Genomic DNA, 26,027 nt, shown 5'->3' on the forward strand with positions numbered 1-26,027 from the left:
GGCTTAAGGGACCATTTATGGGAAGAAAGGTTGTGTAATTATGTAATTATGTTCTCTCATACAGTCTTGACTCTCACATCAGCTTTTTTTACAAGAGCATGGAGCAAATAAGACAGCACAACAGAGAAAAAATATATATATTTATAAATATCAGCAATGAGCATTCACAGAAAACATAATAATCTGTATCTCTCTCTTCTCTTCTCTCTTTCTCTCTCTCCCCCTTTCAGCCATTCTGCTATTTGGGGTCTTTGTGATAAAAACAAAGTCTCAATGCAGTCCAAGTAGTTTGTGGTTAATTACAAATAATATTTCATATATTAATAAATGGATCATTGTTTTTTCACTATTTTAACTGATGCTATTCACAAAAAAGTTTTTAAGATAATGAAGGACAAAAAATACATAACTTTCGACCTAAATCTCTAAACTACTGGGCTAGTTACACATTACAAGAAAGGGTTTTATATATTCAATCTTGTCTGTACAATTTTCCCTAATCTCTAAGAGAGATTATTTTATCATCGATTTTATTACATCACAGAATGTATAATTACTGTTGACATCTGACAAATTTCAAACAGGAAAGAAAAGCTTAATTAATAATAAAGTTCATGGGCTCTAACTTCAGGAATAATAGCATTAGCTGGATGCCTAGGGCAAGTTAGAACTTATCTAAATTTTAGTTCCCTTATCTATAAAATGGGAATAATAAGAATATCTACCTCATGGGCCTCATGGGCTTCTCTGGTGGCTCAGACAGTAAAGAATCTGCCTACAAAGCAGGAGATGGTGAGTTGGATTCCCTGGGTCGGGAAGATCCTGGGGAGAAAGGAATGGCTACCCACTCCAGTATTCTTGCCTGGAGAATTCCATGGGCAGAGGAGCCTGGCAGGCTTCATGGGGTCGCAAAAAGTCAGACACGACTGAGTGACTAACACTTTCACAGAGACCTCAGGAGATTTTGTGAGATTATATAACATAATGCACGCTGAAAGCGTTGGCATTGTTCCTGTAATGGCGAGTACTCTAGAAGTGTTAAATATCATCATCCTCTATACGTACTCTCACCATTTTGTTGCTGTTCACTCTCTCAGCCTGTCCGATTCTTCACGACCCCATGGACTGCGGCACACCAGGCCTCCCTGCCCTTCACCATCTCCCGGAGCTTGCTCAAACTCATGTCCGTGGAGTTGATGATGCCATCCAGCCATCTCATCCTCTGTCGTCCCTTCTTCTCCTGCCTTCTATCCCTCACAGCATCAGGGTCTTTTCCAATGAGTCGGCTCTTTGCATCAGGTGGCTAAAGTATTGGAGCTTCAGCTTCAGCATCAGTCCTTCCAATTAATATTCAGGGTTGATTTCCTTTAGGATTAACTGCTCTGATCTCCTTTCAGTCCAAGGGACTCTCAAGTCTTCTCCAACACCACAGTTCAAAAGCATCAATTCTTTGCTGTTCAGCCGAAGAATTCTTTATGGTCCAACTCTCATATCTATACATGACTACCGGAAAAACCATAGCTTTGATTATACAGACCTTTGTCGGCAAAGTGATGTCTCTGCTTTTTAATACACCACTAGGTTTGTCATAGCTTTTCTTCCAAGGAGCAGGCATCTTTTAGTTTCATGGCTGCGGTCACCATCTGCAGTGGTTTTGGAGTCCAAGAAAATAAAGTCTGTCACTGTTTGCATTGTTTCCCCATCTATTTGCCATGAAGTGATGGGACCGGATGCCATGATCTTCGTTTTTTGAATGTTGAGTTTTCACCTTCATCAAGAAGCTCTTTAGTTCGTCTTCGCTTTCTGCCATAAGGGTGGTACCATCTATCACTATTACTATTTACTTATCAACCACAAATAATATCTTAGGCATCACACTGGATGCTGGATACTTTATCATAGGTTTTCTCATTTCTTTCTTTCAGCAACCTTATAAGGTAGGTCCTGTTGCTATTGTTGTTATTGTTACTATCAACCCCATTTATCAATGAAGAAACTGGGTGCAGCAAGTAATTTTTCAGGTTCATACAATTAATAAATGGCATTGTTATTGTTGTTTAGTCAATAAGTTGTCTCCAACTCTTTGTGAGTTAATGGACTGCCAGGCTCCTTTGTCCCTGGGATTTTCCAAGCAGGAATATTGGAATGGGTTGCCATTTTCTTTACCCAGGGATCTTCCCGACCCAGGGATCAAACTCACACCTCCTGCATTGCAGGAAGATTCTTTCCTGCTGAGCATCAGGGAAAATTCTAATGGTTCAGAACCTGAACCAAAATGTATCTGATAACAAAGCTCCTTAACAGGTATGACATAAGTATTAACAGGTTGAAATTCCTCTAGAATGAGTAATAACAGATTCATTATCCAAAAGACATTATAGGTGACATTCACCTACAAGTAACTATACCAACTTCTGAATGCTTCAGCCAAAAACAGAAAAACCCAATTCTTTCATTTTTTTAAAAGCTATTTCAGGGATACAAGTGATGATTTTGATAATATACCACATTTACATAATTCTTTGGTATATAATATTAACTATAATAAATTGATCTTCACTATAATCCCATGGATATAGATAGGAACTATCATCTTATCAGATGAGGCAAGTGAAAAGTCACAAATCTGACAAGTAACAGAAGAAGAACTCAAACTTAAATTTCCTTGCCCTAAGTACAGAGCTATTTTTTTTTTACCACAACATGTAGACAAACAGGTTAATAAATATTAAAATCTAATCTCAAAAAGAGTAACTGCTTCCCTAAAAAGAGTAACGGCTCCCCCAAAAAGGAGTCCACACATCACACTCATTCTCATCCATGATCAAAAGCCTTAAAGACAAAACAATGTGCTGTTCTCCAAATGACAACATTGAAAGAAAAGAGGAGCGTTAACACTCTTCAAAAAGGATGGCCGCTGGACCTAGAAGGAAGGCAGAGGATCACAGTCTCCAAGATAGGAAAATAAAATTATTTACCTGTACTAGAGAAAAATAAAGAAAATAAGGTTGAAAACTAGACTGAGGAATTTAATTTATATGAGAGGGAGAACCATCAGAATTGGTATATACTGGCAGTACTAAAAGACATAGTTCCTGCAATCAGAGATTCCCGGGGAGACAGAAAATTATATAATAAATACAAATTCAAATAATTAACTAAAATACAATGTAGTACAGACTAAAAGATATATGCTATCAGTACATGGAAAAGAGAGTAACACTTTAACAAACAGGGTAATTGAGTAATCTGTTGATCTATGGAAAGAAAAAGGAAAAAATAGGAGATGCTTCAAAATACAAGAAAAGAGTTTCAGAAGGTGTCAGTCTGCTGCAGAAAACTAAGCTCAGTCTCTAACATAGCTGCCACTTACTATGCTTCTCCATTTCCGATGACCAGTAGTACATGAAGCATTTGACCTGCCAATAAATTGACCACCCACAAATGCACTGCTCACTAAATCCTGCTCATTAAGGGGTGGGCTCCAAGTTATATTTAAATCAAGTTACTCATTCTGTGACTGACTAATTAATGACTAAAGACAGTTCTTACATGGCCATTTTAAACTAGACTTCTAGAATCATCTGCTAGCTTGAGTTGTACATCTTAACTAAAGACAACAGAAGATCTTACTATAGATCTCCAATATTAAAAGGTCAGGTTCAAGAAAATCAATCAAAACGCAAAGTTAAGATAGATAAAAGTGAAGTTTTCCAAGAAAAAAGTCAGAGCTAAGCATAGAGAAAAATAGTAAAAACTTTAATCAGGCTGTTACTGAGATATGCTGCAAATATTTACATTCAAGTAATACTTATTTCACCCTAGTATTCTCAAATTTCAGTGCCAATAAGACAAAGTAGGCAAAAAGACAAATTCCATAAGGAATGTGTTCTTATCCTGCAGGTAAGCATGTCTTAAAATTTGCTGCATACCAACATCACCCAGGTAGTCTAGTAAAAATGTACACCACTGTACCTAAAATGGTACATATTCTGAGAAACACAGAAAAACAAATTTTAAAATAAGTCCACTGCCAGCTCATTCTGATGGCTGTGGGTCATGCTTTGAGAAACAGCAATATTCCAGGCATTATACTAGGTACTCTCAGATGTGCTCTTTCACTTAACCTTCATAAAGATCACATGACATAGATATTATCCTTACTTTATGAATGAGGAAACAAAAGTCCAGGGGTTAAGGTGCCCAAAATTAAACAACTAAGGAGAAAGAAAAAGGACAGAAGACCCAAACTTAACAACTAGAGGGAAAGAAAAAGGACAGAAGAGAAGTCTGCTTTATTAGACAGCAATTTGAGAGTAAACTAAAGAAGCTGAAAATCAAATACTCTAAAAATCATTAAAATCATTCAAAAATAAAAATAATAGGAAATCAGAGAGTTTCATTATCTTGTGTCACTCAAAGACACAGAGTCATGAAAGATCAACACTAAAAATTATACACGATTAAATAATTATCTAAAATTATCTCTGTAAAGAGAATGTCTACATGTGTATAACTCAGTCACTTTGCTATACAGCAGAGATTGGCACAACACTGTAAATCAACTATACTTCAATTTTTTAAAAAAACTAAAATTATCTCTGTAGCTGACTACATGTAGGCTGAGGCAGAGAGTAAAAGTACATTGGTATGAAGTTATCTATGTTTAAAATTTACTTTCTTTGAACTTTCAGTCATCTTTAACAGGTAAATTAAATACTCACCTATTTTTCTGTTTTGCATATAGGGTTGTCATTACCATCTTTCTAAATTCCATATATATGTGTTAGTATGCTGTAATGTTCTTTATCTTTCTGGCTTACTTCACTCTGTATAATGGGCTCCAGTTTCATCCATCTCATTAGAACTGGTTCAAATGAATTCTTTTTAACGGCTGAGTAATATTCCATGGTGTATATGTACCACAGCTTCCTTATCCATTCATCTGCTGATGGGCTTAAAATTTATTTTGATATAAACTTCTTGGTGGTTACATAGAATTAAAATTTTGATAAAAAGAATTCAGCCTGTGGCCCAACATACACTAGCTCTCTTAACTGGTAGTGCCGACAGAGCATATTAACTAAATAAGGGAAGGAGAAAGTTTCAAAGTATAAGGAAAACGTCTCAGGAGCTGGCTGTAGACACAGGGCTCTGATAGCCCTGTAAATCGCAGAAACTGAAACGCTTATGAAGCATTCCTGTATGCTCAGTACTGTGCCAGGCCCTGGAAATTCACAGGAAAATAAGACTACATCCTTGTCCTCAAGGAGGCTGAAACCAAATGCAATAAAATCTGGTAAGAACCAACTTGGGAACTAAATTATGTAATATTACCTAATACTGCAGATCAATGAAGGAAATCAGTGAGAAGGAGAGCAAGAACGGTAAGTATGAACGCCTCTTACGTACCAAATACTTTCAGACATGTTATCTCTCTTCATTCTAAGAATACCTGAGAGGCAGCGTTCAAGGTGAAGAAAGCAAAGGTCAGAGCAGGAAGTCACTTCAGAGCAGGAAGTCACTTCCGTCAACTCACAAAACCAGCAAAGGCAACACGTGTGACAGCAGGCAAGAGCAAGGGGAGAATGACTGGCTCCCGAGGCTCAGAGGAAACCAGTCCGACCGAGACAGAAGGTACACTGGGAGGTAAGGCTGAGCAGAGGTGGGCCGGATAAGACAGGACCACTTGCTAATCTGAGAGCGCTAAGAATCAGTCATTGAAGGGACATTTATTAAGGGAGACTATTATGTCAGTACTGCACAGAACAAACCGAAAGAGGGAAGAGCTATAAAAAAGATACAGTCATCTAAGAAACTGCTCTAGAAAGAAGCTGCCCCTCACTGTCAGAGCCAGCCTGGCACAATCAACTTTGGCTAATTAAGGGAAGGAGAAAATGTCAAAGTATAAGGAAAACATCTAGACACAGTGCTAGAAGCTGCCCAACACTCATAGCTAGTGGGTGGTGTCCCCCTGTTGAAGGTAATTCCACAAGCATCATCGTCAGACAAAGCTATTCTGTGGCAAAGATGGATCAAGACAAAAAAAAAAAAAAAAGACTTCTCTGTAACCATGAACAAAAAACATGAACAGTGTCCAAGTCACAAAAATGATCAGACATTCCCCATCCTGGCTAACACAGGTGACTGCAGCTTCTTTATCAATCATAGTTGTAGCCTCAATTCATTCCTCCTGCCTTCTAGGTAAGATTTAAATCACTGAATCGCCCAGCTTCCTGACCACATCCAACTTCAAGCAAAGTTTTACTTCCTTGAGCCCTCTCCAAACCACTTGCCAAATACAAGCCAAATCCTATAAAAAATCCTTTCCAACATCCTCTGAGACACCCCACAATTCCCCCACGGTCTGTGAGTTTTCTCATTGCAATGAATTAATAAACCCCACTTCGTTCAATGGCTTGTATTTTCCTGGTAGTCTTTGGGTAGAGGGGGGTACTGACAGAGACAGGAGCCTGTACTAAGCCAGAGGCAGTGGGAACACAGGAAAGAAAGAGACATTTTCAGATAAGAATGAAAAGAACTAGTAACAGACAAAGAAGAAAACAAATCAAGACATATATCACTTGGAATACTGAAATACTATGAACTTAGAGTGGATCTAGTTAAATTAGCTCATTTCTCATAGACTGTATAAAAGATAAAGGATGACAAAAATATTTAGTAGGCAATTTAGAGATTAAACAATAATGATGTCTGGGTTCCAATTCCAAAGGTTCTGATTTAACAGAACCTGATTTAACCTTGAGTGTAGCTTGAGTGTCAGGATGTTTTAAAGCTCCCCAGGTGGTTCCAAGAGCAAGGTCAAGAATCACTATCGCAGAGGATGTTCAGACTAGGAGGAAGAAGGAAAAGCAAAGGGAAAGGTGAAAAAAGACCCAAGGAATTACTGGAGCCAAAAGCTAAAATGAAAACACTGGCTTGAAGACTGAACAGGATTCCAAGATACAGAGCAATGAAAATTATAAAGGAGGCACTGGACTTAACAAATGATACACAGAAACCAGAGGGGACTGTGAAGATAGGTTTAGGAGACTGGAAATACCGTCGATTGGTAAAGACAGTATTCGGCTTTAGCAAAGTCTTCGGGTGGGAGACTTGCAGTCCTCTGAGGGTGCCTGCAGAGCAACCACACCTACTACCACAAATAGATATAATTGCGTAGTGCCTGTTGTAGCTGTGTAGAAACAGAAACGAGAAAGAGTCCTCCATTCACGTTTCCTACCTGGTGTTCCCACACTGCCACCTAGCGGGTCAAAATGGCAAGGAGCTGATTTGGAACTGAAAGTGATTTCTAGGTGGCTGTGAATTCATTTGGTTACAAGGCAGGTAGAAAATAAGCTGAATTCAAGGGTTTAAATCTTAAGGTTTTCCTCTGTTTAAAGTAGAAGATAGGCTTAAGGTACAGGGTTTCTTTTGAGGGTGTTGAAAATGTGCTAAAATTGTGGAGATGGTTGCATAACATTTCAATGTACTTAATGCCAATGAATTACACAGTTAAAAATAGAAAAAATGGTCTTTTATGTTATATCACTGAATATATGATATGGTATAAGAACTATATCTCAATAAAGCTGTTACAAAAAAAAAAAGGAGGAAGAGGCAACAAATACAGGAATGATCTCAAGAACTGTAGAAGAGTTTCAAAAGGATGTCAGAAATCATTCAATCTCTTCATTTCAAGCCCCCTTCATTTCAAAAACAGTAAAGTTGAGGCTCAGAGAATTAAATCACTTATGTTACACAGACAGTAAAACCTAAGCCCCCCAAAAGGGCACTATTACCTTATTTAATAGCCTTCTCTTGCCTCCCAGCCCTGAAAACTGATTTTTTCTTAAGCTTGGTCCTCAACAGTGCTATCTTTTGTTCAGTAACTTATTACCTGAGGATCTCAGCCACACCAATGACTTCAAATAGCACCACGATCATTGCTGCTAGTGTCATTATTCCAACAATTAAAGCCAAAATCCTGCATTCATCTTTTACTTCTCCCTCACCTGACAATCAGTCAATGAACTGTATCAACTCTTCTCTTAAAAGGACCTGTTTTATTGCCAGGCTCTCTAACACCCTCCTAACTTAGGCCTTCACTACTTCATACACAAGTAAAGGAAATTTTCCCTTAACTGGAATCCCCATCTCCAGTCTTTCCACATCTCTCCCCAGTCACATTCACCAAACCAGTTCTCCCGCACAAGTCTTCTCAACTTTTATACATTTCATATCGCCACTCAAAAACATTTATGAACTCCTCAATACTTACAAAATAAAGTTCAAATTATTTAGCCTGACCATCAAGGCCTTCTGTATTCCAGAATCTATTCCAACCTTATTCACTATAACCTTCCATACAAATAACATTCCAATATAGTCAAAATGATCTGCTACAGAATCTATGGGCTTCCCAGGTGGCGCTGGTAGTAAAGAACCCACCTGCCAACGCAGAAGACATAAGGGACACGGGGTCGATCCCTGGGTCAGAAAGATCCCCTGGAGGAGGGCATGACAGCCCACTCCAGTATGTTTGCCTGGAGAATCCTTTGGAGAGAGGAGCCTGGTGGGCTACAGTCCATAGGGTCACAGAGTCAGATATGATTGAAGTGACTGATCAGACATGCATAGAGTCTATATGTATCTCTCCATTAGTTATACCCCACAGCTATTATCTCTTTCACTTATATTTACTTATATCTTTCCCCACCCCTTTCCTAAAAGTTCTCAGTTCAGCCTTACCTATGCATCAGCCTTACCTGTAGGGCTTTAAAGTTGTGGCCCAGACATCTGGATATTTTTAAAAATTCTACAAGTAAATTTTACAAGGAGTGAACACCAATGTTTCATAGACTTTAAGAAAGTCTTCTGTAAAATGTTTAAGTTTTCAGCACCTAAACTATCTAATATCATAGTCAAAAAAATAAAAAACTTTCCAGAGAAACTATTTCCTAAATATCCAAGCATTCTTTTCTTGATCACCTGTACAACATCAATCTTTCTAATTAACATCTATTTCTTAACAAGAGTAAACACAGTAGTTGAAAAATGCCAACAGGAATTAAATTTTTATATACTCATGAAGTTGATTTGTGAGAAATATCACAACCATTCAAATTAAAAATACAACTTAATACATGCTTGTCTCACATATGATGATTATTTAAATATGAATGGAACATACTAATGTAAATATCCAGTTTGAAATTCAACTGCAGAATTATTTATGGTATCCTAAGTAGCTTGACTAAACCCAGCTGTGCCAATTTCACCCTAGCCCTTGAATTTAAAGACACAAAGAAGGGAGTTAGTTATGGTAAAAAAAGAGAGTAGTTGTCAACTCAGACTAAACATTGTAATAACCTGGAGAGTCTTAAAATTTCTATGCTCAAACCATACTCTAAACCAAATAAAGCAGAATCTCTGGGTGGGACCCATGCATCAGTATTCTTTTAAAGCTCCTCAGCTGCTTCCAATGGGTAGACAATGTTGAGAACCCATGAATCAGAAAATCTCCCAGAGAAATTTGAGGCTCACAACTGTTTAGAGACTGCAACAAAGAGGGGGAAGGTCCCAGTTCTCTTATTGATTTATGAATGAATTTTATATATTAAAGATATATGCCTTTCTGTGTTACAAATATTTTCCTCAGTTTCTTGGCTTCCCATTATAAGACAGTTCTTTCATGAAGCCAAATCTGTTGATCTATCAATCTATCTTTATTCCCTTATGAGATCTTTCTCATCATTTTTGCCTTGATGGCTAACAACAACAACAAAACAAACCAGAGAACTTCATAACATTATAATTTTCAACCAAAGTAATGAATAAAAATCAACATTAATCTAGGACTATAAATGCCCTTAAGTATTTTAAATTGAACATGAATAGGCCATGTGTAAAATAGTAAAATGGCAACAAGCTAACTTTAAAAAGGCAATTTTTTAGTGGATTCAGACAAATGAAGTAATGGTTTTGACAACTTTTACTTTTAAAGCAAAATGTCTAAGGTGTTTGTCACATGGGTGAACTGAAAAGGAACTGTTCAGGTATAGACCTATGCCCCTGGAAAAGCAACCATTTGAGTTCTAAGATCAGAATGTTATATAAAAGAAAAGGTCATTGCACCCAGTCACATTTATTATTTTCATCCTAGTAATTGTTACAGCAAAACATAGGGGGGAAACTATTTGCACAAAATATTTCATAGTCATAAATTCCACTATAAATAGATGAAAGGCACAATTTTCCTCTCATATCATCACAAATTCAACTACCAGTTTCAGACAAGATCTTTTGACTCTCAATGTGAATAACATGATCAATATTATTAAAAAGGCACTGTTGGGAATTCCCTGGTGACTCAGTGGTTGGGACTCCACACTGTCACTGCCAAGGGCTCGGGTTCAATCCCTAGTCTGGGAACTAACATCCCACAAGCCTCGTGGCATGGCCAAACAAAAAAATAAGGCACTGTTACCATATCAGTTTGCCCAGCGCTCTTTCATTATGGTGAGTTTTATATAGATAATTATGACAAAATTTGATTCGGGTTGGAGTATTTTTGGTTCAAATTCAAAACAAACGTTATGGGAAACGTCAGAGGTTGAGAACAGTTTGGAAGGGAGGGTCCTGAAGATGATCACTCAGGGAAAAAAATTTTTTTTTTTTTAATATTTCTTTGGGCTTTCCTGGTGGCTCAGACAGTAAAGAATCTGCCTGTAATGCAGGACACAGGGGTTCAATCCCTGGGTCGGGAACTATTTATTCATTCATTTGGCTGCACTGGGTCTTTAGTTGTGGCACTTGCGATCTTCGCTGCGTCGGGTGGGACCTTTCGTTGTGGTACATGGAGTCTCTAGTTGTGGTGTGCAGGTTCAGTAGTTCCAGCATGTGGGCTTAGTTGCTCCACCACATGTGGGATCGTCGTTTCCTGACCAGGAATCAAACCTGCATCCCTTGCATTAGCAAGGAGGATTCTTAACCACTGGACCACCAGGGAAGTCCCCATATTAAGCATTAATAGCCAAAAACCAAGCCCCTCAGTATCCTGAAAAATGTCTGCATGCTTTTCATCCACTGTCCACCAGAGGGAGCATCACATCTAATTAAGACTGCTTGCAGAACTCCCAAATAGAAAGTAGAAATCATCTAAAACATTAACCTGCAAAAATTTTAGATGTATATATAGATTTAAAAGTTTAAAAAACCATAAAAATCCCCAAAATAATCTCAGATGTAATATTTATCCAATTATTGGACTGCTGAGAATTTAAAATTTAAAAGTACTTATAGAAATCATGGTCTTAATTTAATGTAAATACAAGTTACACAGATATCTTGAAGTCACACACAGAAAATGCATATTCTGATTCAGTAAGTCTGTGGTGCAGCAGAGAACTCTGCATTGCTAACAAGCTCCCAGTTGGCAGAGATGCTACTGATTCACAGACCACATTCAGCAAGAACTGGATGACAACATAAGCTGAATTTCCAAACTCATGTGTTTAACTCTTACATAAAGTTAGAGAACTGACAGGTAAGGAGTGGGGCCCTAAATATGAAATGCAAACATTTGGGCAGATACTCATGAAATTTGGCACCTTGAACTCCCAAATTATGTTGAATCACCTTTACCAGTAAAGTACTCTGAAGAGGTTGGTTTCCCTTTGCCTGAAGAAGCTGCAAAGGCCTTCCCTATGCCAAGTGCCTTATAAAGGATGACTGATCCTCTCTGGGAACTACTTTCACCACCTTTGAGGGTTTCTAGATCTATGGCCAGATTCAAGTCTGGTTGGGCCCCAAGGACAAAGCTAAAAAAACGTGACCTATTTGGAGGTGAATAACACACCAAAAGAACTGCAAGATTTTGCCAATTTATATCAACAAAAACTTGGGAAACACATATGTGAAAGGGTGCTAAGAGTGCTGTAGTGTTGGGTTCAGGTGAAAGATAACGCTGGATTTTTAAAAAATATTTATTTATTTTTATTTATTTGTCTGCAGTGGGTCTTCTTTGCGGCATGTGAGAGTCCCTTGGACTGCAAGGAGACCCAACCAGTCCATCCTAAAGGAGATCAGTCCTGGGTGTTCACTGGAAGGACAGATGTTGAAGCTGAAACTCCAGTACTTTGGCCACCTGATGCAAAGAGCTGACTCACTGGAAAATACCCTGATGCTGGGAAAGATTGAGGGCAGGAGGAGAAGGGGATGACAGAGGATGAGATAGTTGGATGGCATCACCGACTCAATGGACATGGGTTGGGTGGACTCTGGGAGTTGGTGATGGACAGGGAGGCCTGGTGTGCTGTGGTTCATGGGGTTGCAAAGCGTTGGACACGACTGAGCGACTGAACTGAACTGAACTGAGATATAGTTCCCTGATGAGGGATCAAACCCAGGTCCCCTGCATTGGGAGTTTGGTGTCTTGCCCACTGGACCACCAGGGAAATCCCTGGATTTTTTTTCAGCTGCTCTGGGTCTCCACTGTGGTGAGTGGGCTTTCTCTAGTTGCAGCACGTGGTCTGTCTTGTTGTGGCACAAGGGCCTCTCTTGTGAAACACAGGCTCTAGAGTACATGAGCTCAGCTTCCCCATGGCATGTAGGATCTTTGTTACATGACCAGGGATCAAACCCACATCACCAGAATTGGCAGGTGGATTCTTAACCACTGGACCACCAGGAAAGTCCCAATAATTCTGGATTGAGCTGAATGTATTGATATGAGTGGATTTATTGATATGGAGCCAAGACTGTGAATTCAATTGGTTGGCTCAAGCAGCTGGAAATGACTCTTAACAGTCTGCTTGGTTGGCTGAGAGCTGAACTAAAGTTTGTTGCTATTCAGTGGTTCAATCGTGTCCAACTCTTTGCGGTTCCATGGACTGCAGCGTGCCAGGCTTCCTGTCATTCACTCTCTCGGAGTTTGCTCAAACTCATGTCCATGGAGTCAATGACACCATCCAACCATGTTATCCTCTGTTGTCCCCTTCTCCTCTTGCCCTCAATCTTTCCCACTGTCCAAGTCTTTTCCAATCTAAAGGTGACCTACACTAAATGAAACTGCAATGTCTGAAGTTTCACTCACTGAGGAGGAAGTTATCTGATGGCTTAGGGAGATCACAATGCTGAGTGGATTTAATATGTAAGACTTGCTTACCCAACCCTGAACCATGTCCCAGGAAGGATCCAGATAACTTGCCATTCACCAAGCTAAAAGAAATACCTGCATAAGAGAAGCCCTGGCCTGCCTTAAGAGCTCAGTGGTGGCTATTCTCCAGAGGCCAGGAATAAAAGTGTGAACTCCTGCCATCAAACAGGGCTCCCAAAACTGAATGGGGGACAGTGGGGCCCCATGGTAGAAGGGATGACAGTACTCAGTCACCAAAGAGAAGGTGGGAGTAGATACTATAAAGACAGCCAAAGCAGTAACCAGAAAATTTGAACTGCAGAGATCTTTGACATAGCCTAATTAATCAGTGTGTCCCTAGAACTGAAATAGAAAGGCAATCTACTAAAGTTTTACCTGATTAATATAAGGAGAAAACTTCTAGGTCTGGCAAACAGAAGTATGACTTCAATCACTGAAAAAATAAAGTGCTGTAGTTGCTCAGTCGCTCAGTTGTGTCTGACTTTTTGCGACCTCCATGGACTGCAGCACACCAGGCTTCCTTGTCCTTCACTATCTCCCAGAGTTTGCTCAAACTCACGTCCATTGAGTCAATGATGCCATCCAACCATCTCATCCTCTGGCCCCCTCTCCTCCCACCAATTCCCAGACTTGAACCATTTCACAGACCCAAAGCCCCTTGAGAGAAGGGAAGGTCAGGTCCTTGAAGAACTCTACCACAGAGCCAAATATGGATAATATATATTTTCCTCCTAGGCTTCCCAAAAGACATCTACAGCCATTTACAAGGATAACTTTGCACTAGGGAAGAGGACATAATACAGATGTTGGTGGGGGTGGGTTACCGGACATTGGCCCAGAACTTAATTCTTGGCCCAGAACCAAAATTTGGTCCAATCTCTCAGAAATAGAAGCTTGTGGAAGTCAGAGAATCAACAGGATTTTAGCTCAGATTCATTTCACAGAGGACTTGGTAAGCCCTCAGATCAACCTCACGGTTACAGTCTCTAGTTCTAGAATGCATATTTGGGAAGAACATCATCAACAGCTGTTAGAATCCCCACTCACTCCCTAACCCATGTAGTAATGGCTCTTATGGCTCAAGTGGAAGCCACTAGAACTGCCTTTACCCTCCTCAACACTGAACCAAAACCATTACTGCATTTCTGGAGGGTGTAATGCTACCATCAGTGGTTGGTGAGAGGCAAAGGTGATGATTCCTCCCACATCCTCGTTTAACTTGCCTATACAGCAATGGAGAAGACAGATGGATCTCAGTGAATGACAGTAATTCCTGGATATCAAAGTTATAGACTATTGAAAGGAGAATGTGATTCAGCTCTAAGAAGAATGAAATCACCCAAAGATGGGTAAAGAGATTTTGGATACTCTTTCTGGGACAGGGCTAGTGTTTTCAGTTGTGCAAAGGATAGTCAGGTGGGAGAGTGAGTTTGCACTTGTCTGTTAAGTACAGTTGAGTACAGTTAAATGAAGTATGTATAGATGACAAGGGGTGACCTGTGGTGGCTTCTGCAGTTTAGCAACATAGGAAACTGGAACTATATTTACCAAAACTCCCTCTCTGTGTGATTCTAGATGAAGGCTGCCCAAAAAGACATGGTGAGATTTGGAGGGCAGAAGTGCAGCAGCTGACATTGTATTCTGAAAGTCTGTGTAGGGTACCACGCACTGTTGCAGCTTGTATACACTGTCACTCATCTAAAGGCTCACTGTATGGCCTGGGGCAGCAGGCAAGCTCTTTCCTCCAACAATTCCCACTGTATCTCTTCCGGAACGTTCTTCAAGGCAAACAGTACCGTGGCAAAGAGCATCAGCAATTTCTGCAGGCCATCGGTGTCATTGAAGGGGAAGGCAACGATAGACACAGGTTCCAATTGTCCTATTAGTTCTAGTTGGATTCCAATTTGTTCTTCCTTTCTTCCACTTGATATCAGATTATCTTTCCACCAGTTCTGCTGACTTACCAAGTTTTCAGGCCCACGACATAAAGCAGAGACAATAGCATCTTTTCATATTGTTCATGGGGTTCTCAAGGCAAGAATGCTTAAGTGCTTTGCCATCCCCTTCTCCAGTGGACCATGTTTTGTAAGAACTCTCCACCAAGACCAATTCGTGTTGGGTCGCCCTTATAGCATGGCTCATAGTTTCACTGAGTTACACAAGGCTGTGATCCATGTGATCATTTTGGTTAGAAACATCAGTAACCTCAGATTTGCAGATGACATCACCCTAATGGCAGAAAACAAAGAGGAACTAAAGAACTTCTTGATAAAGGTGAAAGAGGAGAGTTGAAAGGCTGGCTTAAAACTCAACATTCAAAAACCTAAGATCATGGCATCCAGTTCCATCACTTCATGGCAAACAGATGGGGAAAAATGGAAACAGTGAGAGACTTTATTTTCTTGGGCTCCAAAATCACTGCAGAGTGACTGCAGCCATGAAATTAATTGCTCCTAAAGCTATGACCAACCTAGACAGAGTATTAAAAAGCAGAGACATCACTTTGCCAACAAAGGTACATCCAGTCAAAGCTTCAGTTTTTCCAGTAGTCATGTACAGATGTGAGAGTTGGACCATAAAAAAGGCTAAGTGCCAAAGAATTGATTCTTTCCAACTGTGGTGCTGGAGAAGGCTCTACAGAGTTCCGTGGACAGCAAGGTGATCAAACAAGTCAATCCCAAAGGAAATCCACCCTGAATCATTGGAAGGATTGATGCTGAAGCTGAAGCTCTAATACTATGGCCACCTGATGCAGAGCCGACTCATTGGAAAAGACCTTGATACTGGAAAAGATTGAGGGCAGGAGGAGAAGGGGGATGAGATGGTTGGATGGCATCAACTCAATGGACATGAGCTTGTGCAAACTCCAGGAGATAGTGAAGGACAGGGAAGCCTGGTATGCTCAGTTCACTGGGTCGCCAAGAGTTGGATGAAATTGAGCAACTAAACAACAACAACAGTATCTTTATCAACCTATCATGTCAACTCTAATCTCTATAATCATATACTCTGTCATTCAAGGATTCTGCTTCTCTGATCAAACCCTAAATGATATAATCCCTTCCCACAAAAACTGACCAGCCTCAGAGAATAGCCTTGACAGCTGGGAGACACCAGCTGACCATATATATATAGTGACCCACTGGGAAAGAATCTGTACAAATAAATGCCCAGAATTTTTTTAACCTAAAACTTTTTGGTGTCTCATTTTTAAATACAACTGGCCAAGAGTGAGCAGACACTTAAGGACTCTTTTCCTTTCCTTTTCTTTTTCCTTTTCATAGAAAATTTCAAACATTCCACAAAGTAGAGAGAACAGTATAATAAAAAACCCATCACCTTGCTTCAGAAATTATCAATACATAACCAATCTTACATAACTTAAAACTCCCCAATACCTCCCAATTCCATTAAACACCAGACAGCCTGTCACGTCATCCATTATCTATCTCAAAAAGATAAAGCTTTCATTGTTAATTTCAGATTGATTTTTATCAGTCTTTTTAGAAGTCGTAAGAAATAGTAAAGAATTTTCAGCTGTCCTTTAAAAAGATTCTCCAGGTTAATATCCTACAAAACTAAAGAACAATTAACAAAATCAAGATATTAACACTGATTCAATACTTTTATCACATCTATGGGTTTTATTCAAATTTCATCAGTTGTCCCACAAATGTCCAATTCTTTATCCAGGATCACACTTGCATTTAGTTGCCAGGCTTCCCTGAATTCCTTTGAGAGTTCTTCAGTCTCTGCCTGTCATTCACACCCTTGACATTTTTGCAGGGCACTGCCTAGTTACTTTGTAGACTCTCCCTCAGTTGGCTTCCCAAGTGGTGTTAGTGGTAAAGAATCCGCCTGCCAATGCAGGAGACACAAAGGACACAGTTTTGATCCCTGGGTTGGGAAGATCCCCTGGAGGAGGGCATGGCAATTCACTCCAGTATTCTTGCCTGGAGAATACCATGGACCCTGGAGGGCTACCATCCATGGGGTCACAAAGACTTGGACACAACTGAAGTGACTTAACATGCACTCACAGCTGGGTTTACTGAAGTCTCCTCACGACTAAATTCAGGTTGCATGTTCTGGCATCTATATATCACAAAAGTGATGCTGTGTCCTGTTCAGGGCATATCAAGAAGCACATGATGTCAATTTGTGCTGCTACTGGTGATACTAACTTTGATTACCTGTTTAAATAATGCCTGTCAAGTTTTCCCATTGTAAAGTTACTGTATTTTTTCCTTGTACTTAATAAAAAAAAAATTCTTTGGGGTTTTTCCATTAGCAGCTATGGGAAAACCCAAACAACTTGCTGGCTAACCCAGTAAACAAGTTCTAGAAGAAAACATGCGTGAATTGCTCTATCACAAGAAACGTTAAAAGACAAGTGACAGCCAGAAAGAAAATATTTGCAATATTTATCAAACATAAATCTAATACCTCTAATAGACAAAAAAATGTTTTAGACTTGGAGGAAAGAAAAGAACAAAAGTCTTACAGAAAAATGGGCTAAAGGTATATACAGATAATTCACAAAGAGATATCAACATGGCCTTTAAGCATATGAAAAGATGTTTAACTCTACTGATAAAACAATTATTTTTCAGGAAAATGGCTCTTTACTTTAACATACATAAACTTAATAGTATAGGGTATATTGAATTGCAAAGTGCAATCATAGTAAGTATATGCAAAATTAGTTACATTTTGTTGACACACAGTAACTTTTTGAGAGTACAATTTAAATGCAAATTAAAAATATACTAAGATACCACTTCTCACCCATCAGATTGGTAAAAATTCAAAACTCTGACTACATACTAAATCTGTGAAACTGAGGGAAACAAGCATTCATACACTGCTAGTGGAAACATAAAATGGTACCACCCTCACCCTCATAGGTATTCACACTATGACCTAGCAATCCCACTCCTAGGACTTTACCCCGAGTATACACCTGAAACAATATGAAAATACCTATGTGCAAGGTTGTTCATGACAGCACTACTCACCACTGCAAAATACTCAAAATTACCTAAATGTACAAGCATAGGAAAATTAGAAACTATAGTACATTCATAAAATGGAGTATTACAGAGCAATAAAAAAGAGTAAGAAAGATCTCTCTAAACATGGAGTGATTTCCAGTAGATTCTTTAAGTGAAGAAAGCATGTGCGAAAGAGCAAATACACTATGCTGCCTTTTGTATATGAATGGAAAATAAGACACACACACATATATGTGTTTCTCTTTACCAGAGAGAGAGAGATACACCAGAAAACAATGAAGTTGGTTACCAGCAAGGGGTGGGAGTGGGGAACAGTATGAATATGGAAGGGGTGACATTTCTCTTTTTTATAATTTGAGTTTTGGAAGCATATGAATGTTCATATATTCAAAATACAAAATTAAATCAAAAGGATAAGGGAGAAAAACCAAAACTGAAAGCAAAGTAAAACAAATTAATTCAACTGTATTTCTAATGAATACCAATAAATATACCGAAGGGGGGAAAAAAAGAAAGAATGTAAAACGAATACAGTATTTAATGATATATTCTCAGTCTCTGGCAGAGTAGAAGGAAAGGGGAAATCCCAAACAAATTCTGCCCTGGTCCTTTTGGTAACAATGTGGGCAAAGCAATTCTGAAACAATTTTAGATGATATACAGAACTGAGCAAATGAGCAAATATGCTGAGGCTTTCAAGGGTCAGAGTTCTCATTGAGGAAGAAAGGATTATGGAATGAAGAAAAGTATAAAGAGCCCTGAGGAGACAAATCTGAATTGAAACTACTGATGTGAACTCATGACTTCTAAAATACATATTCTAAAATACGTATTATATGTGTATGTGTGTGTGTGCTCAGTCATGTCCGATTCGTTTCGACCCCATGGACTGCAGCCTGCCAAGCTCCTCTGTCCATGGAATTTATCCAGGCAAGAATATTGGAGTGGGTTGCCATTTCCTACTCCAGAGGACCTTCCCAACCCAGGGATTGAACCCACATCTTCTCCATTGGCAGGTGGATTCTTCACCACTAGCACCACCTGAGAAGCCCATGTACGTGTATATACATGCATATTTGCACAAACCTGCATACTTCCTAAACCCTGTCTTCTGCAAAAGTCAAACAGCAAAGATATTCTTCAGCTACAAGAATTCAAAAGTAGAAACCAGAGCTGACTGCAACTTTCTTTTTCGGCATTATGTCTTCCACAAACAGTATTTTTGTTTACATATGTGTATACATACATATTTTTTTACAAAGAAAGGGACTGTTGTTTAGTCGCTAAGTCATGTCTGACACTTTCGCAACCCCATGGACTGTAGCCCACCAGGCTCCTCTGTCCACAGAATCTTCCAGGCAAGAATACTTGAGTGGGTTGCCATTTCTTTCTCCTTCAAATGCAACTTAAAAAAAAAAAAAAGCAGACATAAACTGGCAAGCATTTCAAAAACATCTTCATCCCAAGCAATAGCACCCTTTTACAATTCCGAATGAAACATAAGATTTTCTCAAAGTTTATTCAAATCTCTAATTACAAAAAAATGATACAAGCTTTGAAAAATACAAAATATATAAAGGATCAAGGGATATCTTCCCCCCCTCCAAGTCTCATTCTCCAAAAGTAATCGTAAGATAATTCTTACAATTCTAACATCTGGAAGGATGTTCTTCCAGAACTTTTCTATACACAAGCACATATACAAAAAGATTTTCAAATACATACATTGTTCTATTTACCCAGTAATGTGTTATTGACATCCATCCACATCTGCAGAAACAGATCCACTTCAGTCTTAACAGCCACGTGGTATTCTACAATATGGCTGCAGCATAATTTAACCAGTCCCTGTTAATGGACATTAAAATTCTCTCTCCCTTTCTTTTCATCACCAAAATGCTATGCTAAGTATCCTTGTGCAACCAATGTTATTTTTATTTGTCAGAATCCCCTAAAATAGAGTCAAAATAATCAAAGTGCTCAATTTTGCTAGGTACTTACCAAATTGCCCTCCAAAGGAGCACACCAATTCACAGTCTACAAAGGTATAAAAGCTCTCTATTCCCTATCTGTGCTTATAAGGAACATAATGGACGCACTGTTTCAGAGTCATTATGAGAACTAAATGAAGCAGTACATAAGGTAAAGTGCTTAAAATCATGCCTGTCCCTGCTTAGTGCGTGCTAAGTCACTTCAGTAGTGTCCGACTCTTTGCGACCCTATGGACGGTAGCCCTCCAGGGTCCTCTGTCCGTGGGATTTCCCAGACAAGAAAACTGGAGTGGGTTGCCATTTCCTTCTCCAGGGGATCTTCCCAACCCGGGAATCGAACCCACATCTCTTATGTCTCCCGCACTAGTAGGCGGGTTCTTTACCACTAGGTGCCACCTGGGAAGCCCCTGCCATTGCTTAGTAAATGATAGTAAATATTACCTACTGAATAATAATTTTCAATCAACATATATTATGGTAACAAGTAAGTAGAAAATGGCTCTTACTTTCCTTTGAAAATCAAGGTTAATCACCATCCAAATCCTTTTGACTCTTAAACAACCAGAACCAGTCAGAGTGAGAAGTGAGTCATCTTAACAGACAAGCACTAACTCTAGACTTTAGTTCCTGATCCCAATACATCCTGGCAGATTATGCGAAAACCAAAGCCAAATATTATCTGTGGGTCACAACAAACATTAAAGAAGAAACCCCAGACTCTCCAAATGTTATAAGACATGTACAGTGTTTTATAACAGAGGCTCTCAAAGGATGGTCCAGGGACTCAGAAGCCCTTTCAGGAGGCCCACAAGGTCAAAACTATTTTGATAATAAGACATTTTTCGTCTGTTCTCTTCTCTTCCTCTCATAGTACACAGTGGAGTCTTCTAAAAGCTAAATGAAGTATGATTTTACAATACACTAAATGCAGGAGCAGCGGTGAGAATCTGTGGGTCTTCTACTAAGCCAGACATTAAAGAGATATTCAAAAATGTAAAACAAGCAAGTTTTCTCAGTAAGTTTTCTTTTGCTTTGAAAATATAATCCACTTCATTAAAATCCTTGTCAAAATGTAATGATTTACTATGTTTAAATCCTGCCGTCCGTTGGTATCTGCTGTGAACTGGTTTCAGGACCCTGTCAATAATAAAATCCACAGATACTCAAGTCCCTTATGTAAAATGGCATCTTATTTGCACAGAACCTATACACATCCTTTCATATACTTTAAATCATCTCTAGAATCTAATACAATGTAAATGTATGTTAGGCAAGAATACTGGAGTGGGTTGCCAATCCCTTCTCCAAGGGATCTTCCCAACCCAGAGATTGAACCCAGGTCTCCTGCATTGCAAGTGTATTCTTTACGTCTGAGCCACCAGGGAACCCCCATAAATGTATGGAAATAGTTGTAAATAAAAGTTAAATGGTCTGTAAATAGTTGCCTTCACACTGAAAATTCAAGTTTTGCTTTTTGGAACTTTCTGTAATCTTTCTGTCCCCTGAAAGTTTTTTGATCCATGGATGGACAACATACATAATTTCAAAACTTATCAATTTATATTTTTAAGCAGCAAAATCAACAAATATAACCATATTATTTATGTGGTTATGGTTTCCTTTACACCTCTTCAGGGTCCTAAGTACATTTTTTTAAAAACCCTCCTAGGAAATCTTTATAATTTTTAAGAGAGTTAAAGGAATTCTGAGACTGAAGTTTAAGAACCACGTCTATGAAATCAGCTGCTTCAAATGACAGCATAAATCAAGAGCAGTCAAACCACAGGTATTAACCAGCCCATTGCTTCACTTCCCTCTCTCTGAAGGTCAGAGGCAACCTTGAGAGGAATACCGTGCCTTCCCAGAAGATTTCATACGGTCTCAAGAGACGCAGCACAAGTAGAAAAGGCAAATCCAAGTGCAGTGAAAAACATGAGTGTTCCAATGAGAACAAATCAGTGATCCCTTCATGACAAAAGGGTCTAAAATAAAAACCCAACCCAGGTGGCCAGCTGGCTGTCCCCAGACGTGTGCTGCCATTTGGGGAACTCAGGATCCCTTACAAACTGTAACAGTAGAAGCCACGATGGCCATGGTGAGAGGAAGTCTGCACTGTTGAGGTCCAGGCACCAGCCTCCATCCCTGTCTCCATGGTCGCTCTGTTCTTGAGCCCTTGAACAAGCACCAGGCTCTCTGAAGAAGGAGAACTTACTGCTATCCACAAAGCAGGTCATGCTGTCTGATTAAGAACGTCCTCTGCTGTGGCATTCACATGGACCAAATGTTTTCAGGCTCAGGGCTCTGACATACAGCCCTTCCCCAAACCTCCTTGCAGAAGAAAAGGAAGAAGCAAAAGAAACAGGAATTATAACTCCCACTCAAAAAAAGAAAAATGGAAGTCATATCCAACGAGATCTTTCCCAACCCACCTCATTATCATTCCTTCTACTTTATTTATTCCAAGTCCTTGACCCACCAGTAAACCCATTAGCCCTTGCCCAGGAATCTGCAAATCCTGATTTCAAGGCATTTCTCAAGGTTTTATGACCCTTGAGAGGATTTCACTAGTCTTTCCACCTTCCAAGCTCATGCCCTCAGGAAGAGTCTACAACACTGCAGCAGCTTACTTGCACCTGGTGCTGGTATATTTCAGAAAACCAGCTGTAAACCCAGAGAATGCCTTTTACACACTATTTGAACACTGCCTGGGTTAAATTCCTGGCCCAGAAATTGAGATCCTGCAAGCCTTGCAGTGCAACACATCCCCTCCCACACCCCAAAAATAAAAACTAACATCACAAAGAAGCATAGTTGAGACAGCAATTTTCCAGCAATAACCAGTTCCCCAAGCAGCTGGGCCCCTTGTCAGGGTGCTGGTAACACATGCAGCAGAACCAGAGTTACCAGGCAGCATCAGAGGCCACGGACTCCCGGAGTCCCACCTCCAACTACTTCTGCAGTGCAATTATAACTGTGGAACTCCCCTGGCTCCCGCCCATTTTCAGAGCTGGGTTTCCTCCAAACTTTAAAAGAATGCTGAGAACTCCCCAATACTATTTCATGAAAAACCTTTTTTAAAAAATTTAAATCATTACACTTTTTGTTAATAAGAAAAATAAGTGATAGCAGTAACGGAATTGTATGGTAAATCAAGAAGCACCCTACATACGAAGGGCTGTAGTTTATTTTGGAAAACGGATGATTATGATTTCATCTGTCTTGTGACTCAAGTTTAGCTCTGATAATTTAATTAATACTTGGTCATACTGTATTCATTACAAAACTTTTCTAGTCCAACTACAGAATATCTTGGCAGTCTGGGTTTATCTGCAAGATGCCCCACATCTTCCCCAATTAGTGCTGTAGGGTTTAAGAAAATGAAAATTCTCTGTTTTGGACTGCATTCAAACTCTAGATACACCCCCCAAAGGACTGAACAGGAGGAAAAGCCCAGCTTTCTAACTTGTTTGAATGAGAATCAAAGATCTATACCTTTCAACGCTGAAGACTTCAGCATTTCATTACTTGAAAGGAATGAATTGTTTTCAACCACATAGCTAACAGAAATGTCAAGGTGTTCTCTTCTCAACGAATTTTTGTTATTGTTACTGTGATCATTACTTTAGGAAGCAACAAATAAAATACAATTAAGTAACTTTAAAATATGAAATTAAATAAATTCCTCAATTATGAACCAAATAAGGACATAACAGTATTAATGGTCAAGCTACTGACTTAAGCTTTGCACTTAACCCCCTCACCTCCACTATCCCAATCCCAGCTTAATAGGTCTGGAAAAGAAGTCCTGGGAAAAAAATCATCCTGCCCATCTCAAACAGAGCTTTTCTCCTTGACCTATAATAGCTCAATAACAATTGTTCCTTAAATACAATTCCTATGACTGTGCATAAATATTATGTTACACATTTCCATAAATTGCTGTCGCATAGCTCTTTACATTGGTCCAATGTGTCCAGGCTTATAAAACATTTTCACATAAATTCTTGCATCTAGCTAGATGGCTAAGAATTAGAGCTGCCTGCACAGTTATTAAATGCAAAGCACACTATGGAACCTCAATAACCTATGGTCCTACTGTACAGTGCCTGCGTGTGCTAAGTCGCTCCAGTCGTGTCCGACACTGTGCGACCCTGTGGACTGTAGCCTGCTAGGTTCCTCTGTCCATGGGATTCTCCAGGCAAGAATACTAAAATGGGTTGCCATGCCCTCCTCCAGGGGATCTTCCGGACCCAGGGATCGAACCCAGGTCTCCTACGTCGCTATTGGCAGGTGGGTTCTTTACCACTAGCGCCCCCTGCGAAGCATCTCAATTTCAGCCCTTCAGATACACTGTAATTAATCATCTCACTCACTCATCTGCTCCTTAAGGATTCTTAAGGATGTCCCGTTCATCTTCTTATCAACACGCCCAACAGAATCTGGACCACAGGAAGTGCTCCGTAAACACCAAGAGTCTCCCGCCTCCTGCAAGCTCAGTGCTTTCCTGGCTAGGCCTCCGCTGTGATCCCGATTTACACCATCCCTGCTCCCACTCACCCCTGCCTCCGCCAACTGTGACTTCCGCAACTGCACCAACGAAGCTTATAGACCAGAACGCAGACCTTTTTTGCTCCCCAGCAAAACTACCCACGACTCAACGCTTCCTCTTAAGTCTGCCCACCGGCTCTCCCCAACCCATCCTGCAGCGGGTCCACCTGTGCCCTGCACAGCTGCAGGCGATGAGCCTGGGGTCCCTCCAGCCACCCGCCGCGGCAGTTCAGGCATCTGGGCAACACCGCGGAGTTCTAGTGCAGCCACGGCCCGGGAGAGTCCGGGGAGAGCTGCCCGGCTACGTCCCCGGAATCCCGGACCCCGCACTGTTGTGGACTCAGATGGGCGAGGGCGATACGTACCCGAGAAGGCAGCGGTCGCAGACGACACCACGACTCCCCTTGCTCACCGTGTACGCCAAAGGATCTGAGCGGAAAAGCAGTTCTCCCGGCCGCAGTGGTGCCAACGCGCGCAGCCCGTTTCCCCTGTCGGTGGTGCTGAACTTTTCCACCTTCGATGGCTCCATCCTCGCCGAGATCGGACACCTCTGGCGTCTGCCCGGACTAGCAGCTAGGGTCTCGTGGGCCACCGGGAGCCGCGCGCCTGCGCTCTGCGCACACGTACGCCCGAGGGGCGGGGCGGGCGCGTGCGGCCTCTGAGCATGCCCAGATGGGGTCCCTTCAAGGCTGGCCCCGCCGGCCGGGGCGAGGGGGCTTGGGCTGTCATTTGTGCTCCCCAACCGTTCGTTCCTAAGGCGGCGCTCCAGGGAGAGGCGGATTTTTCCCCCGCTAACATTTTATTATGATCATTTCTCAATGCAGACAGAAAGTTGACAGCACAGTGAACACCTGTATACCCTCCACCTGGATCACACACTTCTTAGCATTTTGCAGTTTCTGCTCATTTTCTCCCGCTATGTATGTACGTTTATAATAGTGATTCAAACACTTCAAAGTAAGTTGTGTTGAACCATTTGAAAACTGCAGACATCGTAACGTTTCATAACACTTTACATCATAACATGTCATAATTAAGTACTGTAACATGCATTTCCGCAGAAATACAAACAGTATTCTGTAAAACAACAATATCATCACATCTAAGAAAATTATTCTGATAGAGTAGCACTGCCATATATAAAACAAATAACTAATGGGAAGCTGTTATATTGCACACGGAGCTCAGTTCTCTCCTCTGTGATGACCTAGAAGTGTCGGATGGGGATTGGGGGTGGGAGGGAGGCTCAAAAGGGAAGGGATATATGTATAAATATAGCTAATTCTTGCTGTTAGTTGGATTCACGTTGTGTTG

The 26,027-nt window shown here is 40.3% G+C and overlaps 1 protein-coding gene across 1 annotated transcript in view; it reads right to left on the reverse strand.

Moving 5' to 3' along the window:
- The window catches only part of SMYD3 (SET and MYND domain containing 3), a 726,401-nt gene extending 701,066 nt beyond the window's left edge, over positions 1-25,335 (reverse strand). The window contains exon 1 of the mRNA XM_043485558.1: positions 25,079-25,335. Coding sequence (XP_043341493.1) covers positions 25,079-25,242 — 164 coding nt within the window. The 5' untranslated portion in view covers positions 25,243-25,335. The remainder of the gene's footprint in view (positions 1-25,078) is intronic.
- Positions 25,336-26,027: the final 692 nt, after the last annotated feature.

The sequence above is a fragment of the Cervus canadensis genome, chromosome 13 (assembly GCF_019320065.1).
Source record: "Cervus canadensis isolate Bull #8, Minnesota chromosome 13, ASM1932006v1, whole genome shotgun sequence".
NCBI lineage: Eukaryota > Metazoa > Chordata > Mammalia > Artiodactyla > Cervidae > Cervus > Cervus canadensis.